The 20262-nt window shown below is 37.8% G+C and overlaps 3 protein-coding genes across 3 annotated transcripts; 2 read left to right on the top strand and 1 right to left on the bottom strand.

The window, feature by feature from the left end:
* The first annotated feature begins 101 nt into the window (after nt 1–101).
* On the top strand, nt 102–3041 carry LOC103415736 (stellacyanin-like). The gene is made up of 2 exons (XM_008354031.4): nt 102–2408; nt 2631–3041. The coding sequence occupies exons 1-2, from the start codon at nt 2228–2230 to the stop codon at nt 2939–2941; spliced, it is 492 nt and encodes a 163-aa protein (XP_008352253.2). The 5' UTR covers nt 102–2227; the 3' UTR covers nt 2942–3041.
* Nucleotides 3042–14069: 11028 nt separating this feature from the next.
* On the top strand, nt 14070–15124 carry LOC103415737 (cucumber peeling cupredoxin-like). The gene is made up of 2 exons (XM_008354032.4): nt 14070–14376; nt 14607–15124. Exons 1-2 carry the CDS (start codon nt 14175–14177, stop codon nt 14936–14938), a joined length of 534 nt encoding a protein of 177 aa, XP_008352254.3. The 5' UTR covers nt 14070–14174; the 3' UTR covers nt 14939–15124.
* Nucleotides 15125–15977: 853 nt separating this feature from the next.
* On the bottom strand, nt 15978–18746 carry LOC103415739 (uncharacterized). The gene is made up of 4 exons (XM_008354034.4): nt 18214–18746; nt 18010–18124; nt 17815–17929; nt 15978–17597 (listed from the first exon to the last, which is right to left on the bottom strand). The coding sequence occupies exons 1-4, from the start codon at nt 18312–18314 to the stop codon at nt 16666–16668; spliced, it is 1263 nt and encodes a 420-aa protein (XP_008352256.3). The 5' UTR covers nt 18315–18746; the 3' UTR covers nt 15978–16665.
* Between the last annotated feature and the right edge of the window lie 1516 nt (nt 18747–20262).

Raw genomic sequence — 20262 nt, 5'->3', positions numbered from 1 at the left:
GGTTTGAGATCGGTCTTAAAATTGGAATTCCCGAAAACTTTAGTTTGGGAATCGGGACAAGGGTTTCGGTCCGGTATCCCATACCGAACTAGTATTCATGAAACGCTTCGCCCATGCCCTTCGCTTTTTAAAACATAAATTCACTTAATGTTGAATTTTTTTAACAATTTTTGTCTATAAGATTTAAATTCGAGAGATTGAATACAATAAAATAGGTTGTTTGTTTCTTTTAACAAGAAATATATAAAGCGTTGAAAACAAAATCTCGGATGCAGAGGTGAATATTTCTAACAAATTGAACTAAAAACTCAGTTATATTACAATCTTATTCTTCAAACTTAAATTTTCTACCGACTCTTTCAAAGACTTAATTTGTTTGGTTTGCCATAAGATAAAAAATTGACATATTAGGGTTTGAGACGGTGCCAAGTGCCCCTTATCTTGTAAGATATTTCCTACTTTCAGACTTCGGTTGTCAAAAGTGAGAACAAATCCAGTTCATGCATTATTAAATCAATAGAAAGAGACGTCTAACAAATATGAAAAGACGGTGGCAAAAAGCAGAAGGACCAACTTGGTTTCGTGTCCTTGTAACCCAAGATGGACTAGAGAGCTACAAAACAAATATCAAAATTAAATGGAATTTTAAATGACCATAAAACTTCGTTTTTAGCATTTCTACCAAGTCTTGTTTAATCGTTGATCAATCTTTTCTACTTCTTTAATCGCTCACATCTAGTATGTAGCTCGTAAAGCATTGAAAAATACTCATTAACACATACATAAAAACAACGGTTTGTACTAAAATTGTTCATATTTACATGATTAACTGTTATTGACACTTCAAAAAATATATCATACTTTCTTCCCATACCAAAACACAATGGAAAATGGCTATAAAAGCAACTTTAGCTTTGCTAATACGGTTGTTATCTTCACATCATCAATCAAACAAAATCTGAGGTTAATCCGATCATTCTGGCGGTTTACAAACTTCTATACGTTCTTGGTTACCTTTTGATCGCTTTTGCTTGTCACTCTTCGTTCGTCATATTATGCGTTCTCATTTTAACATCCATCTTGGACCAAGCAATATAACAATGTGTCGCAACAAAACAAACGCACCTCATCAAGTCAAAGTATATGACTTGGGCCATGATGCCTGCCCATACCTTTCCATTTGGCCTCATTACAATTTAGTCTCTTGGCGATATACTAGAAAGTAGAAACGTATGGAGTTTACTATGTATTCTAATTTACTAAATGTAGAAAAACAAGATAACGATGAACAACTTACATAGTTGCTTTGTTCAATTGCACCCAGAAAACCAAAAAATAAAAATGCAAAAAGATTGTATTTCATGAGGGATATTTTAGTACATCGTAAACAATGTCTGGTTAACCAAATTGTCATAATATTTATGGTTGAATTTTTTTTTATTAAAATATCCAATCACTTGTATTATAACACTTAGTGTGCCTTGTAATATTCTTACACAAAAAAAATTTCTCGTATTTCGTATAAACCCAAAATTGGTGACTTTTCCTAAATTGTACAATATTCCACAACAGATATTTTTGGTCTTTTGTTTCCAGAAAGAACACGTCAACTATTTTTAGAATGTCCAACAGATGTTGGTCAATTTGGTCATGTGTTGGATGATGCCCGAAGTCTGATGATGAATTTTCCCCGAGGGATGGTCTCCTTTAGCAAGCACGAGACTAATAAGGTTGCACATGGTTTGGCAAGATTTAGCTTGAATGTAACCAATCTCGTTGTGTGGTTTGAGGAACCACAAGATATTATCTTAGATATTTTGTTTGAGGATAGTAATTCTAATTAGTATGTTGGTGCGAGATACTCTTTTTTCCTCAGAATTGAAATCTTCGGCAAGGTTTTTATCAAATCCCTTTATATGCATCATTTCCTTTGTTTGTAAGTATTCCTCCGTTATTAATGAATATCGTAGTCCATTTTCAAAAAAGATTGTTAAACACAATATAGCTTTTGGTCTTCAGTCGCCTTATTTGAAAGCAAGGAAAGTCGCCTTCGATAAGTTAAACACAATCAATTCTATAGCCTTTGGTCATCCTTCCCTTTTGTATAAGTAGTAGACGTTAAAATGATTGATTCATCATCCACCAAAAAACATAATTTCCAAAGAGAAAAAGAAGACATTAGGGGTTTTAGCCAGGGACGACGTAAAGAAGAACACACAGCAGAGAAATGGTGAGTCGTATGGGATTGGTTGGGTGCTTTCTTCTTGTTGCAGTGGCCTTGTTCAACGGTGCCACAGCTGATACTTACACAGTCGGAGACGATTTGGAATGGACTATTCCTCCAGCCGGCTCTATTGCCTACACCACCTGGGCTAACACAAAAAGATTTCAGAATAATGATACAATAGGTAATTAAAATTTCGTCCTCTAAATCTTCGTTAGTGTTAGTTCTTTCTTATTCAGTTCAGCTCTGTGCAAGACGTCATGTTTTTCCAGACAACGCATCGAGAAAATTAATCTCCATTTCTTCAACGTAGAACCTAGATCGACCCTTTAAAATGACTTTCTGCATAGTAAATTTCTCCTTTTGATTGATGAACATCTGTTTATTTATTTATATCTTTTTGCAGTATTCAAGTGGAGTGGATCACACACAGTAGCTGAAGTATCGAAGGCTGATTACGATAACTGCTCAAATTCGAACCATCTTGCTTTTTATGATTCCAGCCCTGCAAGTATTACACTGACTTCCAACGTGACCCGTTACTTCATCTGCACCGTAGGTAATCACTGCAGTGATTTAGGACAGAAGGTGACTATCAAGATTTCTGAAGATGATGATCGCTGGTGGGACCGCAACGCCTCTTCTTCTCTCACCGTTAATATTGGTGCCCTAATCCTCTCCACTGCGATGGCCATCTTCTTCTATAGCTTTAATTAAGTGTACTTAATACCTCGTATTTATTCATGTATTATCGAAATTATGTTCATCCTTTTGATTGATAGTTTTCATTATTAATAAAACAATGATTTTTCCGTTCGGGGTTGGAAGTTTTTTATTTTATTAGCAAATTTTTGAATGAATTAATTAAGGCCAGCTCTCCATTGAGATGGGTTTGGTCGTGCTCAGTTCAAACTTTAGTCAACCCGGCAATAAACTCTGACTCGGTCAATCTATATACCGACCTTTTGCTATGATTAACGCGTATTACTTCTATGAGCAATGCTAAAGGTATCAAATTTTTAAACCAAATAATATGGTTGTAAATGATTCGATTATTAACTAAGTATCAATTAATGTCATTGTTTTTAATTGATGATACATCATTTGTTTTACAAATTTAGTTTAAAAATATGATCTCCCTAACATTACCCTTTTAACATAAGAAGATAGTCAAATGGATTTGAAAACAAGAGGCAGAGATTTTATTAAAGCCAGAAAGTCACAAGACTGGTTACAAAATGATCCGTCAAACAAGAGATCAAGTAACAACATATGGTAATTCCACAAACCAGTTACAATTATGGAGAGCACCTGATGTGAGAGCAGCTCGAGCAAGTCGGTGTGCACTTCGTTTCCTTTGGTGGCCGGTGGCAAGGCCATGAATTGTCGGGCTATAAAAGGGTAGAAACTTCTACCTTCTTTTTGTCGCGCTCTATAAAACCACATTCGGATTCGAAAATTCATCAAAAACTTTCACAATCTCGCCCATTTCTCCGCATTTGGAATACAATTAGATCAACGCATAACCCACAAACATATTCATTTCAACCTTGTCATGTTTCTTCACAAACCCTTGTATTATTTTCTCATATGTGAGTGTTTTAACCCCGCACACACCTTCAGAGCAGTGGGAATGGTGAAATTATCAGGCTTTTCATCATTATCTTTTGACTCAGATAGTCAGATATCATGTTATGGAAGAGATGCAATGTATCTTTTTATCGATTCTCTCTACAGTAGCTCCTTGTAGGCATGACCTTGTGATTCATATCATTTATAAGTATGCCTACTAGGTTTTATTCCCTCACTAAACGTTGCATTAAAATACCTCTTGGCAATTATACCAATTGTGGCGCATAATGGCCTTAAATAGAGCCTCATAGGGTTTGAAACTTCTCTACACACCCAATTCCTTCATACTATCAAACAACTTAACAAACTCTTGAATAATGACAATCTTACTGTATCCCTCCTTAACAACACCATTCTATGTTTTTTTTTTTTTATCCTAGAACTAAAACAACGTCGTTTTGGCCTGGGTATTTAAAAATAAAATAAAAAACAAAAGAAGTACAGGAGCATAAAACACATAAACAACGAAGTAGGGCAACATACTTCGACGGCAGTTTAGAGGACCAAAGGGGCGAAATCTTCACTTTCAATGGTGATTTCCGACGACCGAAGGGGTGGCCGCCCCTTCTTGTTCCCATGAAGCTTTGCCCATGGCAGCGGACATGGGTAACTGAGACTCCAATGATCTGGTCTAGCATTGCCTTCAAGTCCTAACAATGGACAAGAGGTTGATAGATCGATCTCGCAAGGCAGAGACAATCTGGAGCGAATCGCTCTCAAGGATAAAGTTTTGATAACCCCTCGCAGCCGCGAAGGTAATACCTTCTTTAGCCGCCAAGACTTCCGCCTGAAGAGGCGAGAACATATCGTCAAAGAAACCTGACGTTGCATAAACGAACATGCCATCTAAATTACGAAAGACAGCTACAACAACTCCTAGCTTGATATCCTCATGCCACGCATAGTCAATGTTAAGCTTAAGGGATCGTACTGGTTTAGACAAACATTGGTAAGTGCCAGCATAGGAAGGAGTCGCCAAGTGGGAGAAGTTTTTAACAAATTCTTGCCACCAATTAATGGCTCTGGCAGCGACTAGGTTGGGAGAATCAGTTTCTAGCTCCTCAAATAGCCTAGATGAGAACCAGCAATGGCAGAGCCAGTATTTCTTGTGAGGATAAGCCTCACACAAGTATAGAAGAAGAAAAAACGAATAGTGGTTATAAAATTACTAATGCAAAACATCATAATATATATCCAAATAATTAAGTACTCAATTTAACATATGCATAGATAATTTTATCTATTCATAGTAATCATAAGTATCCTCGACGAATTTTATATTTTGAAACCGTTGCATGATGTCATCTATACTATTGAAAGAATTATTAAACTCAATAAAGAGAGTTACATAAAAATTTGCAAACCCTAAAATTCGAGTAAGAGGTGGGATAGAATAGAAACAAATGTTTTGTATTGAATAATAGAGTATTACAAACCTTTTTGTTCTTTATTCAATAAACTTGAGCTTTGGATTGGCTAAATATATAAAATTCAATAAAAATAGGGAATAACTTTGCCCCTTCATAAGTGAAATATGATTTTTGTAATTAAAAGCAAATGATGGGTTTTAATTTAAATGTTATTAATTTGTGATAGGGTGATGTTATCCACACACTTCTTTTTACCTTCCGCACAATCCTCTCAATTTTTTGCATTCGAATCGAATGAATTAAAGAAAATCATATAACATAAATTAACAGAAGGTGTGTGGAAAGTAAAAAAAATGGTATATGGATAGCACCACCATCTATGATAAATGACCATTTAAAATATATGCGGGGTGTGCCAAGCTCGGCTGAGGAGTAAAATTTGTTGATGTTGCATTGGGTGTGTTGCTGGCTTCTTGATCCTGCGACTGCGGCTGAGGAAGGAACACGTCTCGGCCTTCGAGTTCTAGAGCCTGAAGACAAAGCTGCTAGTTCTGCGAAATTCAATATCAAATTCGGCTTTCAATGTGCCGAATTTAGTAACTTGTAACACCTCACTTCGCCGAGAAGGCTAATGAGATAACATTTGCCAATAAGGATTCGAAAATCCTTCTTGACCGAGACTTGGATAGATAACCAGTTGGCCCTGTCGCAGTGCTGTTTATCCAAACTGAAGGTGCTTCACAGTCGGCTGATTCTACGGCAACAGTGTTGTTTATCCAAACTGAAGATGTTCGCCGGTTGCCTTCACAGTGCTGTTTATCCAAACTAAAGATGTGTTGGCGAAAAAGGAAAACAAAAATCTCAAGGTTGTTGAGAGGTTTCGCGTAGAGCGAGGGTTTGAGCAAGACAGTTTGTGTGTTGAATTGGAAAGGGCTTTTTCCGTTACCACTACCTCTATATTTATAGTAAATGTGCTTCACTCGGCACGGTCTAGACTTGTAGAATTTGATTTCAATTCAAACTCGTCAGCCAATACTTCAGTCAAAGACTTCTCAAGATAGGCAAGAGCCTATCCTTTAGCCGTCATCATCATCTGACTCTACGTCACAATTATTCAAAAAAACATTTGTTTTTTTTCTTCCTTATCCTTTGCATGCCTCAAAAGAAACCGTGCCCTCAGACTATCTCCTAGTTCAGTTAGGAAACCGTGCCCTCACATAAATGTTTTCCTTCTATATTTCCACCATGTTGATCCAGGTGGTGCTTATGCATGCAAAGTTACATGGGATAAAATCCCAACAAGCACATTCACGTGGCCACATCCAAAAGCATATACCATTTGGCACCATATTTATCTGCTGCCGCATATCCCAATATTCCATGCGTTCAAATCAATTGGGATATAGACAAATATCAGGTTTAAACAATTTAATATATTATTAAGAGATAATATCATGATTAAAATCACAACGTTATTTCTCAATAATAATTGAAAATCATTTCAACTACCTTGTCATTCGACGGACTTCGATTACTCGAGCCGATAGTGTAAAATCGGGTCCAAACAAGAAAGTAAAAAAATGGTATATGGATAGCACCACCATCTATGATAAATGACCATTTAAAATATATACTTAATTTTTTTATAGGAACTATTGGATGAAAAATAGATAATGATTGAATTTCTTTTAGTTGTTGAGGAGGGTTGAAAAGCAATAAAAATATGTGTAATACTAATCTTATTTTTTAAAGTTAGGGTAGGCCTAGGACTATTGTAGTCCTTACGTGCCTCCGCCAGTGCCAGGAAGCAATCAAAGTCTGCATTAGGCAAGAATCTACGGGCAATGGTCACTTAATCCATGATGGGAGAGCACGAGGACTAGGAAGATATGCATGGTGAAGGCACCAAGCAAAGTAGCAGTCGTCCATGAAATGGGAAGTTGTTTCCATGAGGCTGCCACAAAGAACATAGGAAGGGTCGATGTCGATGTGTATTAATCTCAAAAGGTAACGCTAGAAAAATTAAATTTGTAAACTAAATTTGCAAACTAAATGATGAGTCACCAATAAGTAATAAGCCCGTTAATCAATACTTAAGTAATAATCCAATCATCAACTTTCATGTCTTTTAGTTTACAAAATTTACTCTACAAATTTAGTCTCTCTAGCATTACCCATCTCAAAATAGAATTGAGTGATATGACATGTCTCTTGGTAGGAGTAACATGAAACTCAAAATTATGGGCGTATTTAGTACTCTCAAGTAAAAAGGGAATTGGTCTATGGTCGATTCAGCAACAAATAAATAGGAATTTATAGTTGTACCTCGTATGTGATAACCCGGCCCTAATTTTATATTTTTATAAATTTTAAATGAGTAAATTGATGGAAATGCCCTTAGAGGCGAGATCGTTGACTTCAGTTAACCGTCATTTCGTGAAGCGTATGGGCTATTATTTTATTGTATTCTTGAAGTACGCGACAATACAGATGCATAGGCACAAGAGGAAGCGAATTTGGAGTTACAATTAAAATTTTACGGAACTACAAATCCGAAAAGTACTTTTGTAAAGATTACTATTTATTATTTTATATATTTCTCATAATTATTATATTATTATTTTAATATTAGAAATGAGGGTGAGGGGCGGATGAGAGGAAGAAGGAAAAAAGAGATGGGGGTGGACGGTTCTCCCAATTAGGAGAGAAATGAGGGGAAATGGGCGGCCAATGAGGAGGAGAGAAAGAAGTGAGGAATGAATCAGAAAAGAAGGAAATGAGGGGAAAGGAGAGAGGTGCAGAACACCCAAACCGAACCCGTACACCCATACCCCCAACCCGATTTCGACTGGTGTAATTCCGCCTAACTTTCACTATTTTTCCAGTGATTCATGGCCTACCATCCCTACCAAACACCTACCCAACCTCCCCTTTACCATTTCCACCCAAAATCAAAAGAAATTTAGTTGTAGTTTGGTGAAAAACCCATTGTGGGTGCCGTCGGAAACTTTGCCCGAAATCCACCATTTGTGAAACGATTTCAATCAATTAACACCACCAAAACACTCCTCTAAAGGTCAGGAACAAAGCCCAAATAGGTTTGGGGACGACAGAGCACCGGAGGTGACGGATTGAAGCCACCCATTTCTACGGTTTTCGGCGAGTTCGAGAGAAATTGGAGCTTTTCCCTGCCAAATTGGATTTGGCCACAGGTATAAAAATTTCCCTCCTCATTGAGATCTTCATTTCTGTAAAATTTGAGAATTTTTTGAAATAGTTGAATTTTCCAGCGAGTAGGGGCGGTGCGCAGGCAGAGACACCACTTGACCTCCCTAGGCTAAAATGGGTGCCCCGATTCCATTTTAGGCATCCGATTGACCGAATTCCGTTGTTTGGTTATATTTCCGTTAAGGGCCGCCACTTGGTTATTATATGATTCGACGATCCGACCATTGGATCGTCACCACACTTTAATACGTAATAGTACATAATATTTAAGGATATTAGGAACTAATGGATTAGGAATCTGACGTATGGATCTTCCCGGATGGGTTTTCTAAGTTTGTAAATCAAAACGTCGGCAGCTACTTAATTTTAGCAATTGGCGAAGATCCGACTGTTGGATCGTTCCGAAACTTTAGAATGTTGTTCTAGAAGCTTATTGAAACCCTTGGGAAGTTACGAATTGGAAATCCATGGTGTAGATATTCTAGATTGAGTTACGTAGAGTTGTGTACCCTACTGTCAACCTTGACTGTTGACTTTTGTTTAATGGGTTTCAAATCACTCTAGAACGTCCTTGGGGATGCGTTTTATGTAAGTTATGTATTCTATTGATAAGAATTCTAAGACGTAATTTGATATTTGTTCTAGGCAACGATCGTTCGTGATGCCTCGATATTCGTGGTAGGGAGTTGTAGTGGGGACTTCAGGTGAGTGGGTCTTTTCTTTTATATATATATATAACTGTTAGTTTCCATTTATGCATGTCATAAAGAGTTCCCTACAAAACGCCTAGTTTAGCAGAATGCTTATAAGTTTTAGCATGTTGATGGAAATTACTAAATATACTACATCTTACAGGATGCACAAATATGCGTATGTTTATTGATGTTATCATTATACCTATGGCTATGAATGATATTATGTTGATTAGAACTATTGAACCACTATGGCATGACTATATTTATGTTTTATACTCATTGTTTGCTGCACCCGATGTTAGTGCTCGTCCGGGGCCAGGGCCAATCTTTCACGTGTATGTTCACATCCACACCGCACGCTCGCCTTAGATCCAAGTAGGTGCCAGTCCTGTCGTACATGTTGTAATAGGCAACTCTAACTCGTATGTGACAGCGAATAACGTCAGTCTTCACGTGATTGTAACATTATAGCGTATATCATTAGTACACTCATTCATGTTCATGTTAGAATAACTCTGCATGAACTCGTGTGTCAGCATGTGTCGATGAGCACTTGTTTAATATGTTTGCTTATGCGAAAGTATACGATTACTGACGTCATGCACTTATATATGAACTATTATGCCGTATTGATATCTTGATATTTTGCAAGCTACGGTGAGTATTTTCATATTATTTGTAGTATGTATATCTTGGAAACTATACATGTTTTACGGCGAGGGGTTATAACATTTTCAAAGGTTTTTATTAAAACTTTATTTTCAGGCCCACTCACCCTTGTTTTTCGCCTTTCCAGGTTTTAGTAGCTGAGTTTTCTTATCGACAAGGATTCTTGGTAAATATTGGTGTAGACGATTACCTTCGATGGTATAATTCTCACCCTATCTTATTGTACTGTACTTATGCTCTGACATCACTTATGAAATGAGCTCATTCCTGCTCACAGCGCACTCTTATATTTAGGTACTTTTAGGTTTAAATTTATTCACATATTCCACCACACTACACTTTATGGCTTCATCACCTTCCAGGTGTCGGCCATCATAGCTCGATTCGGAGTCCAAGTGGACATTCCGGGTCGGGGTGTGTCATCGTAAAAAAATAAAATACTTCTTTTGTGGAATTAAACATTCCCTTTCATTTAGAAATTTTATTTGAACCCATGTAAACTCTTTCTACACCCAACATACTCTTTTCACCCACATTACTTTTAATTAAACTATCATATCTCTTTAAACCCAAATTTACTACCTAAACTACCCTCACAAACCCAATTCAATTTATAAATTTATCTCTACACCCATTTAGAAAATACAAATCCCAAATTTGCAAACAGAAGTCCATTTCAAATGACTATGAAAAAATGAACAAATTCATATAATCTACGCAATATGATCGTCCTTGCAATCATATTATAATAGGGTTACCAATTAATAATATTTCTTTTTCTGTTTCACCAAAATAAATTGTGAAACTATAAAAACCATGCACTGGGTTTTTTTTTTGGAGAGAGCTCATCAAAGTTGAAATCAAACCACCTACTGTAGCATGGCCATTTTCTCCATGGTTTAAAATCTCTCTCATTCTCTAGCTCTCTGTCTCCCATTCGTTTATTAACTTTAGTTCAGTAATTAGGTATTGTTACTCTTTCACATCTGAAATGGCTTTATCAATTATTAAAGGGCTTCTCAGAGGAAGTTTCATATAATCTATCCATACCAGAAGTAGATGAAGTTTCAGTGGTAACTAGTTTCATGGCTTGAATGAATCATGTCTCACCCTTGGTACTGTATCTGCGGTGATTTAATCAAAACGAATGAACCATGTTTGCACTAGAAGACCGGATGAAACCATTACATGGATTATTTGGATGAAATAAAGGCTGATGGTAGAGTTTAATTATAGAGTGGGTTTATTGATAAATTTTAGTTTTATTGTTAATTTCATTTCGCACTTGATAGTAATTATGCAATAGAGTAAAAAAGACAATTAAAATTAAAGTTTAAGTTGGGTGTAGAAAGAGGTTATATGAGTTCACATAAAATTTCCCTTAACTAAATTATGTTTATGTCCAAATAAGCGAATCTACTTTTCTATATTTTACACCATGTGTTATTGTTGATCACCTTCTAATAGAGGTGGTCATAGATTTTATATATATGTGATACAAATATTATTATTGATATGAAAAAATACACAAAAAAACACACATGTTATATATATATATATATATGTGTGTGTGTGTGTGTGTATGTGTATGTATATATATACGCCTGGAGGTAGATTTAGAGTTAATATTTAGATGTAAGTACTAAAGAAGAAAGACCTGACTATGGTGGAGATGACAATTAAAAAAAGTGGTGGCAATAGGTGGTGAAGTTGAAGTGGAGTTTGGTGGCGGCAATGGTGATAATGTCAGACCAATGTTCTAAAAAGCGATCTAGGTTGCCATCTAGCTGCGATTCATCCTAATTGGCCACAAATTAAAAAGCTTATGAGACAGACGGTTGGGCATGACTAGATGGATTTAGGTAGGGTTAGGCAAGTCTAAGCGGGTCTAGGCAAGATCAGGCGGGGCTAGGCGCACGGGCTTATGCGGCGGACTAAGTTGAAATGTAAGTTTTTTTTTTTTAATGTAGAGCTAGCGGCACAATGAAGAAGAAGAAAACAACGTTGTTTGCATGAGTGGTTTTTTTTTTTTTTTTTGGCTGAGTTTTTGTTTTCTCTATCTTATTTTTTTTCTCTCTTTAAACCAACTTCACTTTTGCTAACATTTATTACCCTTTTTTTTTATTTTTTTAACGTGATATTATCCTTTTCTTAAAAAAAACGTTATATATATATATATTATCTTTGTTTCTCTTTTTAAGTCTCTACCTATCCCACCAAAATATTACCTAAAACTCTCATATACATATAAACATATCAAAAATGTTATTCTTACCATATATTTGTACCATTTCTCTAATAGAAATGGGATCTACATGTGTTTTTGGGTTCTGCCTCTATTAGTGAGATGATATAAATAATGATAAAAATATATGGTAAGTGTAGGATTGCTCTATAATTATTATTCTCTATAAAAAAAAAAGGTAAGAAATGGGATCTACATGTGTCATAATTGAATTCAAATTCATCGTTGGAACTTTAGGCAATAGTCACAATATATCAAAAGGGGTGGCTTGAGTTCTATATAAACTCAAACATCTCACATATCTAATGGACCGATGAGAGTAGTTTTCTCCAATGTCTTGGTAAAATTATGAGTCATGTCTTGAGAGTACGGAATATATGAAATTCGCCAGAGTCCGAAGATTGAAGTGCTTTGACTTCGGATTATAGATTGTTGAATCCTGTGAGACAGACACCTACCGAACTACAAGTATAAGAGTAGGGGCAAAATTCTGTCTTTAGGATATTGCATTTATGCAAGCCTCAATCTCCAAGTTTGTCAGTTTTTTTATAACTTTCTCTATAGTTGTTTATATTAATCTCATATATAATTGATGTTGTGAACTTCTTTATGATTATTATCGTTGAAATTATATTGTTATTTTTCATATTTTCTAATATTGCTCCAACAAAAAGTCGGTAAGGTAGCTTTGTCACCAGTTTGGGACAAGGGTAATGTAAAAATTTGAAGGTGGAAGAACATTCTCTTTTGCGTACCTCACTTGAACTCAGCAGTCAGCTTAATTAGAGTCTTTTTTAGACCAGGACATGTCTGAATACCAATCGCAGGTTATGGAAACAGCTTGCAGCATGGGAAATGTTTTTCTTTGACTTGTTCTCGAATTGGCTATTTTGGCTTTTTCGTCTTACACATCTTTCACAATTGTTCATGTAACCTGTTTTCTCTTTTTATTTTGCTTCCTTCTCTTCCAGATAACTTTCAGTTGAGCGGGATTGGGGTTAGAGTTGCGTGTTATAATATAAGTAAACATCAAGGTTATAATTCAAAGTATAGCAAGCATGTAGTGACACATCCCGACCCAAATCGAGGCGCGCATATGACTACGTCATCCTCACATGACGGCCAGCACACCTCAATTTGGGTCGGGCGTGGTCTGGGCCCAAAACGGACAATATTGTGCTATGGCGGAATCGAGTACAGGATGCGGTGGGAGCCCGGACCAGGATGTGATAATTTGGTATTAGAGCCAATCCCTGGTCGGAAGTGTGCCGACGAGGACGTTGGGCCCCTAAGGGGGTGGATTGTAACATCTCACATCGTCCAAGAGAGTGGATCTTGTAAGCCTTATATGTATATTCCAATCTCTACCTAACACGAGGTTTTTTGAGAGCTCACTGGCTTCGGGTTCTATTGGAATTTCAAAGTTAAGCGAGTTCGCGCGAGAGCCATCTCATGATGGATGACCTACTGGGAAGTTCTCGTGAGAGTTCCTAGAAACAAAACCGTGAGGGCGTGGTCGGGACCTAAAACGGACAATATCGCACTACGACGGAATCGAACTCGGATGTGGTGGGGCCCGGGCGGAATGTGGCATGTAGCGTCGCACGACAGAGTAAGGATACTATTGTTTTTGAGAACTAGAAGTTAAAAAGAAGAAATCATCGATTCATAGACCAGGTCGTGTGTGGGACTCCAAGGGCGTCACGTAATCAAACCGTACATCTTTGACGCTGGGACGATGAGGACTGGTAAAACTTGGTAATTTCTTTCTTCTTTATCTTTTAGAATGCATCAAAATCACCAGGCAATGCAGGGTTGAATTCAACTTGTTCAAAGTTTTGAAGGTTTCCCGCCACGCACACAACATAGATGCTTAATTTTATTACAAAATTGAGTTCATAAATCGTACGCATGCGTGTTTTGATGAAGAGTTCGTGTTTTGGCTTCACTCTTCAGCCTCCATCGCCTATAAATATCAACCCAACTTTATTTGATGAGCTCCAACTCGTTCCAACACAACACAAAACACACTTGTCTACATAATTCATATTGAAGAAAAGTACTTGCAGAAAACACGTACGTCGATCGAAATCTTCATCAGGCGTAGGGAAATGGGCGGCCGCAAAGATATGAATATGATGATTGCTTGCTTGGTGGTTATGGCGGTGGCTTGCCCTTCTTTGTTGAATTTGAAGGGTGCAACAGCAGCAGAGTACGTAGTAGGTGACAGCTTGGGCTGGACTGTTCCCCCAAACACCTCCTTTTACTCCGACTGGGCCGCCTCAAAGACATTCCAAATAGGAGATACAGTTGGTAAGTGCGCTTTCATTCCCAGTAACAAGCATACACGAGTTAGATTAGCTGACGAAGGCATTGTTCCCAGCTCTCGCGTCCAGGTTCATAGGAATATTTGTATATCTTTCTTATTAATCTAAACATACGTGAATTAGGCCAATTGACTATTCACGGCTCTTGCGTCCGAGTTCATGAATGTGCATATATCTTTGTTGTTAACTTATTATTGTGAATTTTTGGCATTACAGTGTTCAACTGGACTGAAACGTGGGAACATAATGTGGGGGAAGTAGCATCAAAAGAAGAATATGACAACTGCAGTGACCCTGGGATCGTACTGGGACCAGGGGTGAGTACGGAACTCAAATCTACCGGTTCTCGCTTCTTCATCTGCACCGTTGGTAACCACTGCGAGCAAGGCCAAAAAGTCACCATCACCGTTGGATCACCAACCACCACCTCTTCTCTGTTGGCTCCTCCACCATCATCCTCCCATGCTTCATCTCTCACTACCACCACTCTTGGTTCTTTCGTTGGGCTCATCTCCGCACTAGTAGCAGTAGCTTCCTTCGTCGCTTAAGCTTAGCAGTCATTTCCGAGAATTAATATCGTTTAATCCTCTATTTTATTTATAAAAATAAGCTATATTACAATAAATGTTCATTTATTCAATAATTTTTTTATGATAAAATGTAATCAAACCTTATAGTGGACAATTCTTTTGATCCAAAATTTGGAGATAAATAACAATAATTTTTTTTTCCAAGTAGTAGTCTATACTAAATTATTTTTAAGTTGCATAAAGAAAAAAACTCGAATTTGAATGCAAAGATGTGAAACATGTTGATCTAGTTAACTTAACTAACAGAAAAGAAAAGAAAGTTCAAACTTGAGTACAAACAAAATGATGGTGAACTTACGAAAAAGTCAGGTGCCAATAAACGTAATCGCACGAGGACTAAAAAATCTCCTACACCTACGGAATACAGATATTTTCTTCGGCCCTCTATCCTCGTTAAAAAGTAAAAACCAGAAGGAAAAGACAACATCGTACGTCTAAAGTCCAAGTGAAATGTCTACTTGTCTAGTCAATGTACAACTCATGAATATGAGCTGCTTTGAAGACATTCCAGATTGAGACAACCTCAATGAGTTTCAATAACATTTCAAAACGTTTTCCTACTGAAATGTTACCTATCAATGTTTTGTGTATCAACCAATGTTCTAAAACGTTAAGCGTTAGTCAGACGACGGGTGAAAAGCTTAGGTGAACTAGACGGATTTAATTATGACCAGCAGCCCGGTGTATGTAGATCTTCTTTCTAATGGTTTTCGCTACTTCATCTCTTCCGTTGGTGAGAACCGCGAGCGGGACCAAAAGGTCACTCTCACCGTCGGATCAACCAACGCCTACTCTCCTGCTTCCGCTCCTCCACCGGCCTCCCATGCTTCCTCACTGAGAAGTACCGTTGGCTTTTTAATTGAGGTCATGATCTCCGGAATACGTCAATTCTTTCTTTTTTTTATTTTGGTTTGTAATCATTTCTTTCTTCACTTAATTACATGTTAATTCTCACTCCTTCTACTTGTCCTACGTAATAGTTCGACACAGTTTCAACCTTCGATAGGTGTGTTTTTACTAATACTTTTTGTTTCAAATCGTCATAGTACATTACAATTCCCTTCGGAGTGGTACATTACACTCGAGCACAACATTACCACTCCAAGCACCAACAGATTATGACAATCATAGCTACGTAAAATAAAAAAGGTACTCTCGTAATTAAGCAGATTCGACATTGTATCATAAGAACCCTCGACACACCGTTCCAGCCAGAAAGGGCGTTTCTTTACAGATCCTTCAAAGAGTTCAACCATTGATCAGGCAAGGCTATAATCAATCATACACGAAGACAAAGGGAACATAATTGCTCTTGAAATCTGTAACACAACAGAGCCGGATAAGGCCCGTTCCACAATACCACATAGCTCTCATACCTTCTACCCACAACACTTATTTCTGTCTTTTTCGCTCAACTCTATAAGTCCAAGCAATGTAGCGTTAGTGATTTGGAAGTATGATGTTTCATGCTTTAGCCATGATACCAGGACATTGTTCATACGATATGAATCAAACTCGGGTTTCATTTACGACTCACATCTTTCCACTAATGCAACTAGCAACTCACATCAACTTGTGAAATTTTGCAAGCAGAGTTACATAAGAAGAGAGCCTCTCATAAGAGGATTCAACAATATATTGGCATCTTGGATTTTGAAGCATATATACTACTGTAGGGAAAGAGTCTACAAACCAGGCCCTGTAGTTCGACCAGTGAACCTGTTGGGAACGACATCTGGTTGCCAGCAATATTGCCTATCCTCCTCATTGCTACTAAATGGTGCCTTGCGCTTCCTTACAGTTGCCTCAGAACTCCGACCACTCTCTGAATTCCACATACTGGAAGTGGACTCAAAGCGATCATAAGCAGTCTTTGTGGGAAAGAAACAGATTTCCTTGCTTCTCAATGGTGAAAAATCATTTAACTTTCCCCCGTCTTGAGAATTGCTCGACCCAATATCTTCCATTCCACTGGCCAAGCTTCTTCGAGTGCATGGGTGGACAACAGGACCCAATGTCAACGATAAATCACATTCAATTTCCCGTGGCTTCTCCTGGGTGTCCATGACTTCTGTGAATCTGTGTGACACATTTTCAGCACCTTGAGAGGAGAAAAGGTTCTGCTTGGTAGGTTCCATCACTGATGTAACAATTGGTGTGCCGACATGCATGGTCCTAGAATATGTACTTTCTGGGACCTGAGGACCGACCTGGAACTCTTCAGGTTGATGGTGAGTTCCGTAATATAATGGATATACTGAACCCGAGTTCGAGGGGTTATTGGTTGACATTGTTGCTAACTGGTTATGGCCAGCAGGAACATTCTCAAGTGAAAATGGGTAATTCCGAGGGCTAGCGAGGTTAGTACTCTGGCTCATGCGGCTGTAAGATTCTGGGACCGAAAGTGCAGAGTTCACATTTGAGGCTTTTGCAAAGTTCAATTGATTGCTAGAGTGATGAGGAGAAAACTGAGGGTGCCGTTCATCAGTAGCTTTATCCAAAACCCTAGCAGGCGTAGGAGCGGGCTCTTGTGCTCTTGGAGCGAGGTAACTCCTCGGATTACTGTTCCGTTGGCTTCTCGAAGCTCTTACTGGAGTGCAACCCAGATTAAGGGCAGCTGAACAACATAAAGAGGAGGAACCAAAACACACATACAAATCACACCTCTAGTGTAGTCACTCTGCACAATAATCTCTTCTTACAAACTAAACTAAGCTTGAACAGTGAGCTAAATTAATTTACATTGAGAAATGAGAACAACCAAGTAGCATAATTTCATAGCATAATTTCACAGTTCAATCCAACAAAATGCAAAGAAAGCAGTACAATGTTACCTTCAACGCAAGGCGGCAAAAGCTCCCCGGTTTCAGTGCCCTCATCTCGCCGGATAATTGTGTTAACGGCGTCATTTGCTCTATCCCATAGCGTGTCAAGATTCATGTACTCGGCCTTCAACAAATCAAAGCAAAAAATGAGCAATGGAACAGCCAAAAAAGCAAATGCAAACCTGAAATGCAAAAGAGAAAAACCTCAGAATTGGCTTTTGAATACATAATTTCCTCTGCTCTGAAAACCACCAAAGGCAGCTTCTCCTGCCATTCCTTGTTCTTCTTCGTTACGGAGCTGTGAACCTCATTGACGACCCTAATCAAACAGGTGGTGGGCAATCAGCAAAATGTGAAAAAGCAGAGACCTTTACCGAGAAATCCATGGAAACAAAGACGACCCAGTACCTGAAAATCTGCTGAATGATGGAACCTCTCATGGGTTGGTGCCTATCGCTATGCCAAGCTCGCCGGACACACTCATACGGTCTCGGGCCCGGCCTAGGCATCTGTGAAGAGCAGCAGCAGCAGGAGGGAAATAATCCCAAGGAGGAAGAGAAATAGCGGGTTTTGGTGGGAGGATAAATTAGTCCCGGGACTCTAGAAACCTACATGGACTGGAGTGATGGGTTAGTTGTGCTTTAATCTCTCATTTCTCTCTGGATTGTGCAATGGGATGGGACAGTTTTTTGCTGGGTAGTACATGGGGAGAGAGGATGGGTAGCTTTCCCACGCTTTTGTCTTCCCCCAATAATTTAGAAAGTTTACCATAGTTTTGATGTTCAATCTTTTCCTTTGGGTGTGTTGGGGGTCACCCTCTTGGGAAAAAAAGGAAGGAGAGAGAGGTTAGTGTGGCTTGTGGGTGGGCATCAAATTGTGCCTGTAAAATTGACCCTCCCCCATACTATTCAGCAATTTGCCCAGCATGGGCAGACACAAACTTGAGGAGAAAATTGACACCCTATCTTTATTCTTACCAAGGAGAAATGGACATCATGCTCTACAAGACATGTCATGTAACATGGCATTTTCCCCCCTTCTCAAATCTCAATGTGGGTGTGCAAATAATTGTACTAATCATCACAGTTCAGAATTTTGAGTACAAAGATAAATATTCTTAATTACTTAAATATCAAACATACTATGATAATTTCTTAACTAAGAGAATCAGTCCTTTTTGGCATTTAGTATGTCGATGAATACTAAGTTTTGGCTTCCATAAGCTTTATGATAACTTTTTGACAAACATGAATTATTGTTTAATGAACTAAATACTAAAAGTAACTTTAAATTTAATTATATAGTTAGAGAAAAACTTAAGTAAGAATGTTGGTTGATACCATTCGTAACGTACAATAAAACCATGACACTGTTTGTATTTTAGCCATATGATTTAACAAGGGTCTCACCCAGTGTAAGGAGAAATTTTTAGTTGTGACAGGAACATGGATGGCACATCACGTGTTTTTATGCAAGTAGTGGAAAATTTTAATTTTTAAATTATTAACCTTTTAACACACATAACCCACAATTTATATAGAGACACGTGGTATACCATCTCGTGTGACGGTCAGATTAAAAAATCTCTCCAATGTAAGAGTTGGTTTCTCTTAAAGGGAGAAACTTAGTCTTGACCAAGACACAATCCTATGGAACCACCATACAATTCAAGCTTGCCACTTGTGTCAAAAAGGTGAAAATGAGATAGGCACCGCAGGGTTTGAACAAGGTAGTATTATTCACAGACTTGGATTCTCTGCCCTTTCCGTGCCCTCCTGTTTTGTGTGGTCACGGTTAATCAATACTAACATTTTATATTGTTTTTTATAAAAATAATAAGACAAAAAAAAATAGTAATATAAAATATTGACGTGGCTTAACCGTAATACAAACAGGAGGGCACGGGGAGGGCACCGAATTGGGAGGGCAGAGAATCCAAGTCCATTATTCACACATTTCTTTTTACAAATGAGGATCTTTTTCAGATTCTTTTTGTGAGGATCCTAGGGATTCTCTTTGTGAGGATTTTAGAGATCTTCAAATCGTGTCCATTCATCATACATCGTGAGACCAAAAATCGTTTTAAATACTTTTATTTAAAATTAAATATGAATAGTACCTGATGAAAACTGATCGTACGATATACGATGAACGGACACGATTTGAGGATCCTCCTGGCCTTTTTACTTCCCACACACCCTTGTTAAAATTTGTTCATTAATCTTCTTCAATTCATTCAATCTGACGATCAAAAATTGAAATGAGTGTGTAAGAAGTAAAAATACATGTGTGGATAGCACAACCCTTTTAGTAAGTTGGTAATAGATAGGTACTAGGTGACACTAAAAGATGTTAGTGACGCAACGATAATGTCTTAGTTATGAGACATAATTTATCTTTGTAAAAAAAGTCCTATAAAAAAATTCAGTAATGCTAGAAAGATAATATACTCAAAAT

The sequence above is a fragment of the Malus domestica genome, chromosome 15 (genome assembly GCF_042453785.1).
Source record: "Malus domestica chromosome 15, GDT2T_hap1".
Lineage (NCBI taxonomy): Eukaryota > Viridiplantae > Streptophyta > Magnoliopsida > Rosales > Rosaceae > Malus > Malus domestica.
Note: the sequence above shows the minus strand (reverse complement) of the source record. Positions and strands in the feature narration are given on the sequence as shown.

Excerpts from the sequence above, each read along its gene's own strand:
- LOC103415736 (XM_008354031.4), top strand. The coding sequence starts at position 2,228 with ATGGTGAGTCGTATGGGATTGGTTGGGTGCTTTCTTCTTGTTGCAGTG. Across the intron at positions 2,409-2,630 it reads TCAGAATAATGATACAATAG|TATTCAAGTGGAGTGGATCA; the intron begins GTAATTAAAATT and ends ATCTTTTTGCAG.
- LOC103415737 (XM_008354032.4), top strand. The coding sequence starts at position 14,175 with ATGGGCGGCCGCAAAGATATGAATATGATGATTGCTTGCTTGGTGGTT. Across the intron at positions 14,377-14,606 it reads CCAAATAGGAGATACAGTTG|TGTTCAACTGGACTGAAACG; the intron begins GTAAGTGCGCTT and ends TTGGCATTACAG.
- LOC103415739 (XM_008354034.4), bottom strand. The coding sequence starts at position 18,314 with ATGCCTAGGCCGGGCCCGAGACCGTATGAGTGTGTCCGGCGAGCTTGG. Across the intron at positions 18,125-18,213 it reads ATCATTCAGCAGATTTTCAG|GGTCGTCAATGAGGTTCACA; the intron begins GTACTGGGTCGT and ends CTGTTTGATTAG. Across the intron at positions 17,930-18,009 it reads ATTCAAAAGCCAATTCTGAG|GCCGAGTACATGAATCTTGA; the intron begins GTTTTTCTCTTT and ends GATTTGTTGAAG.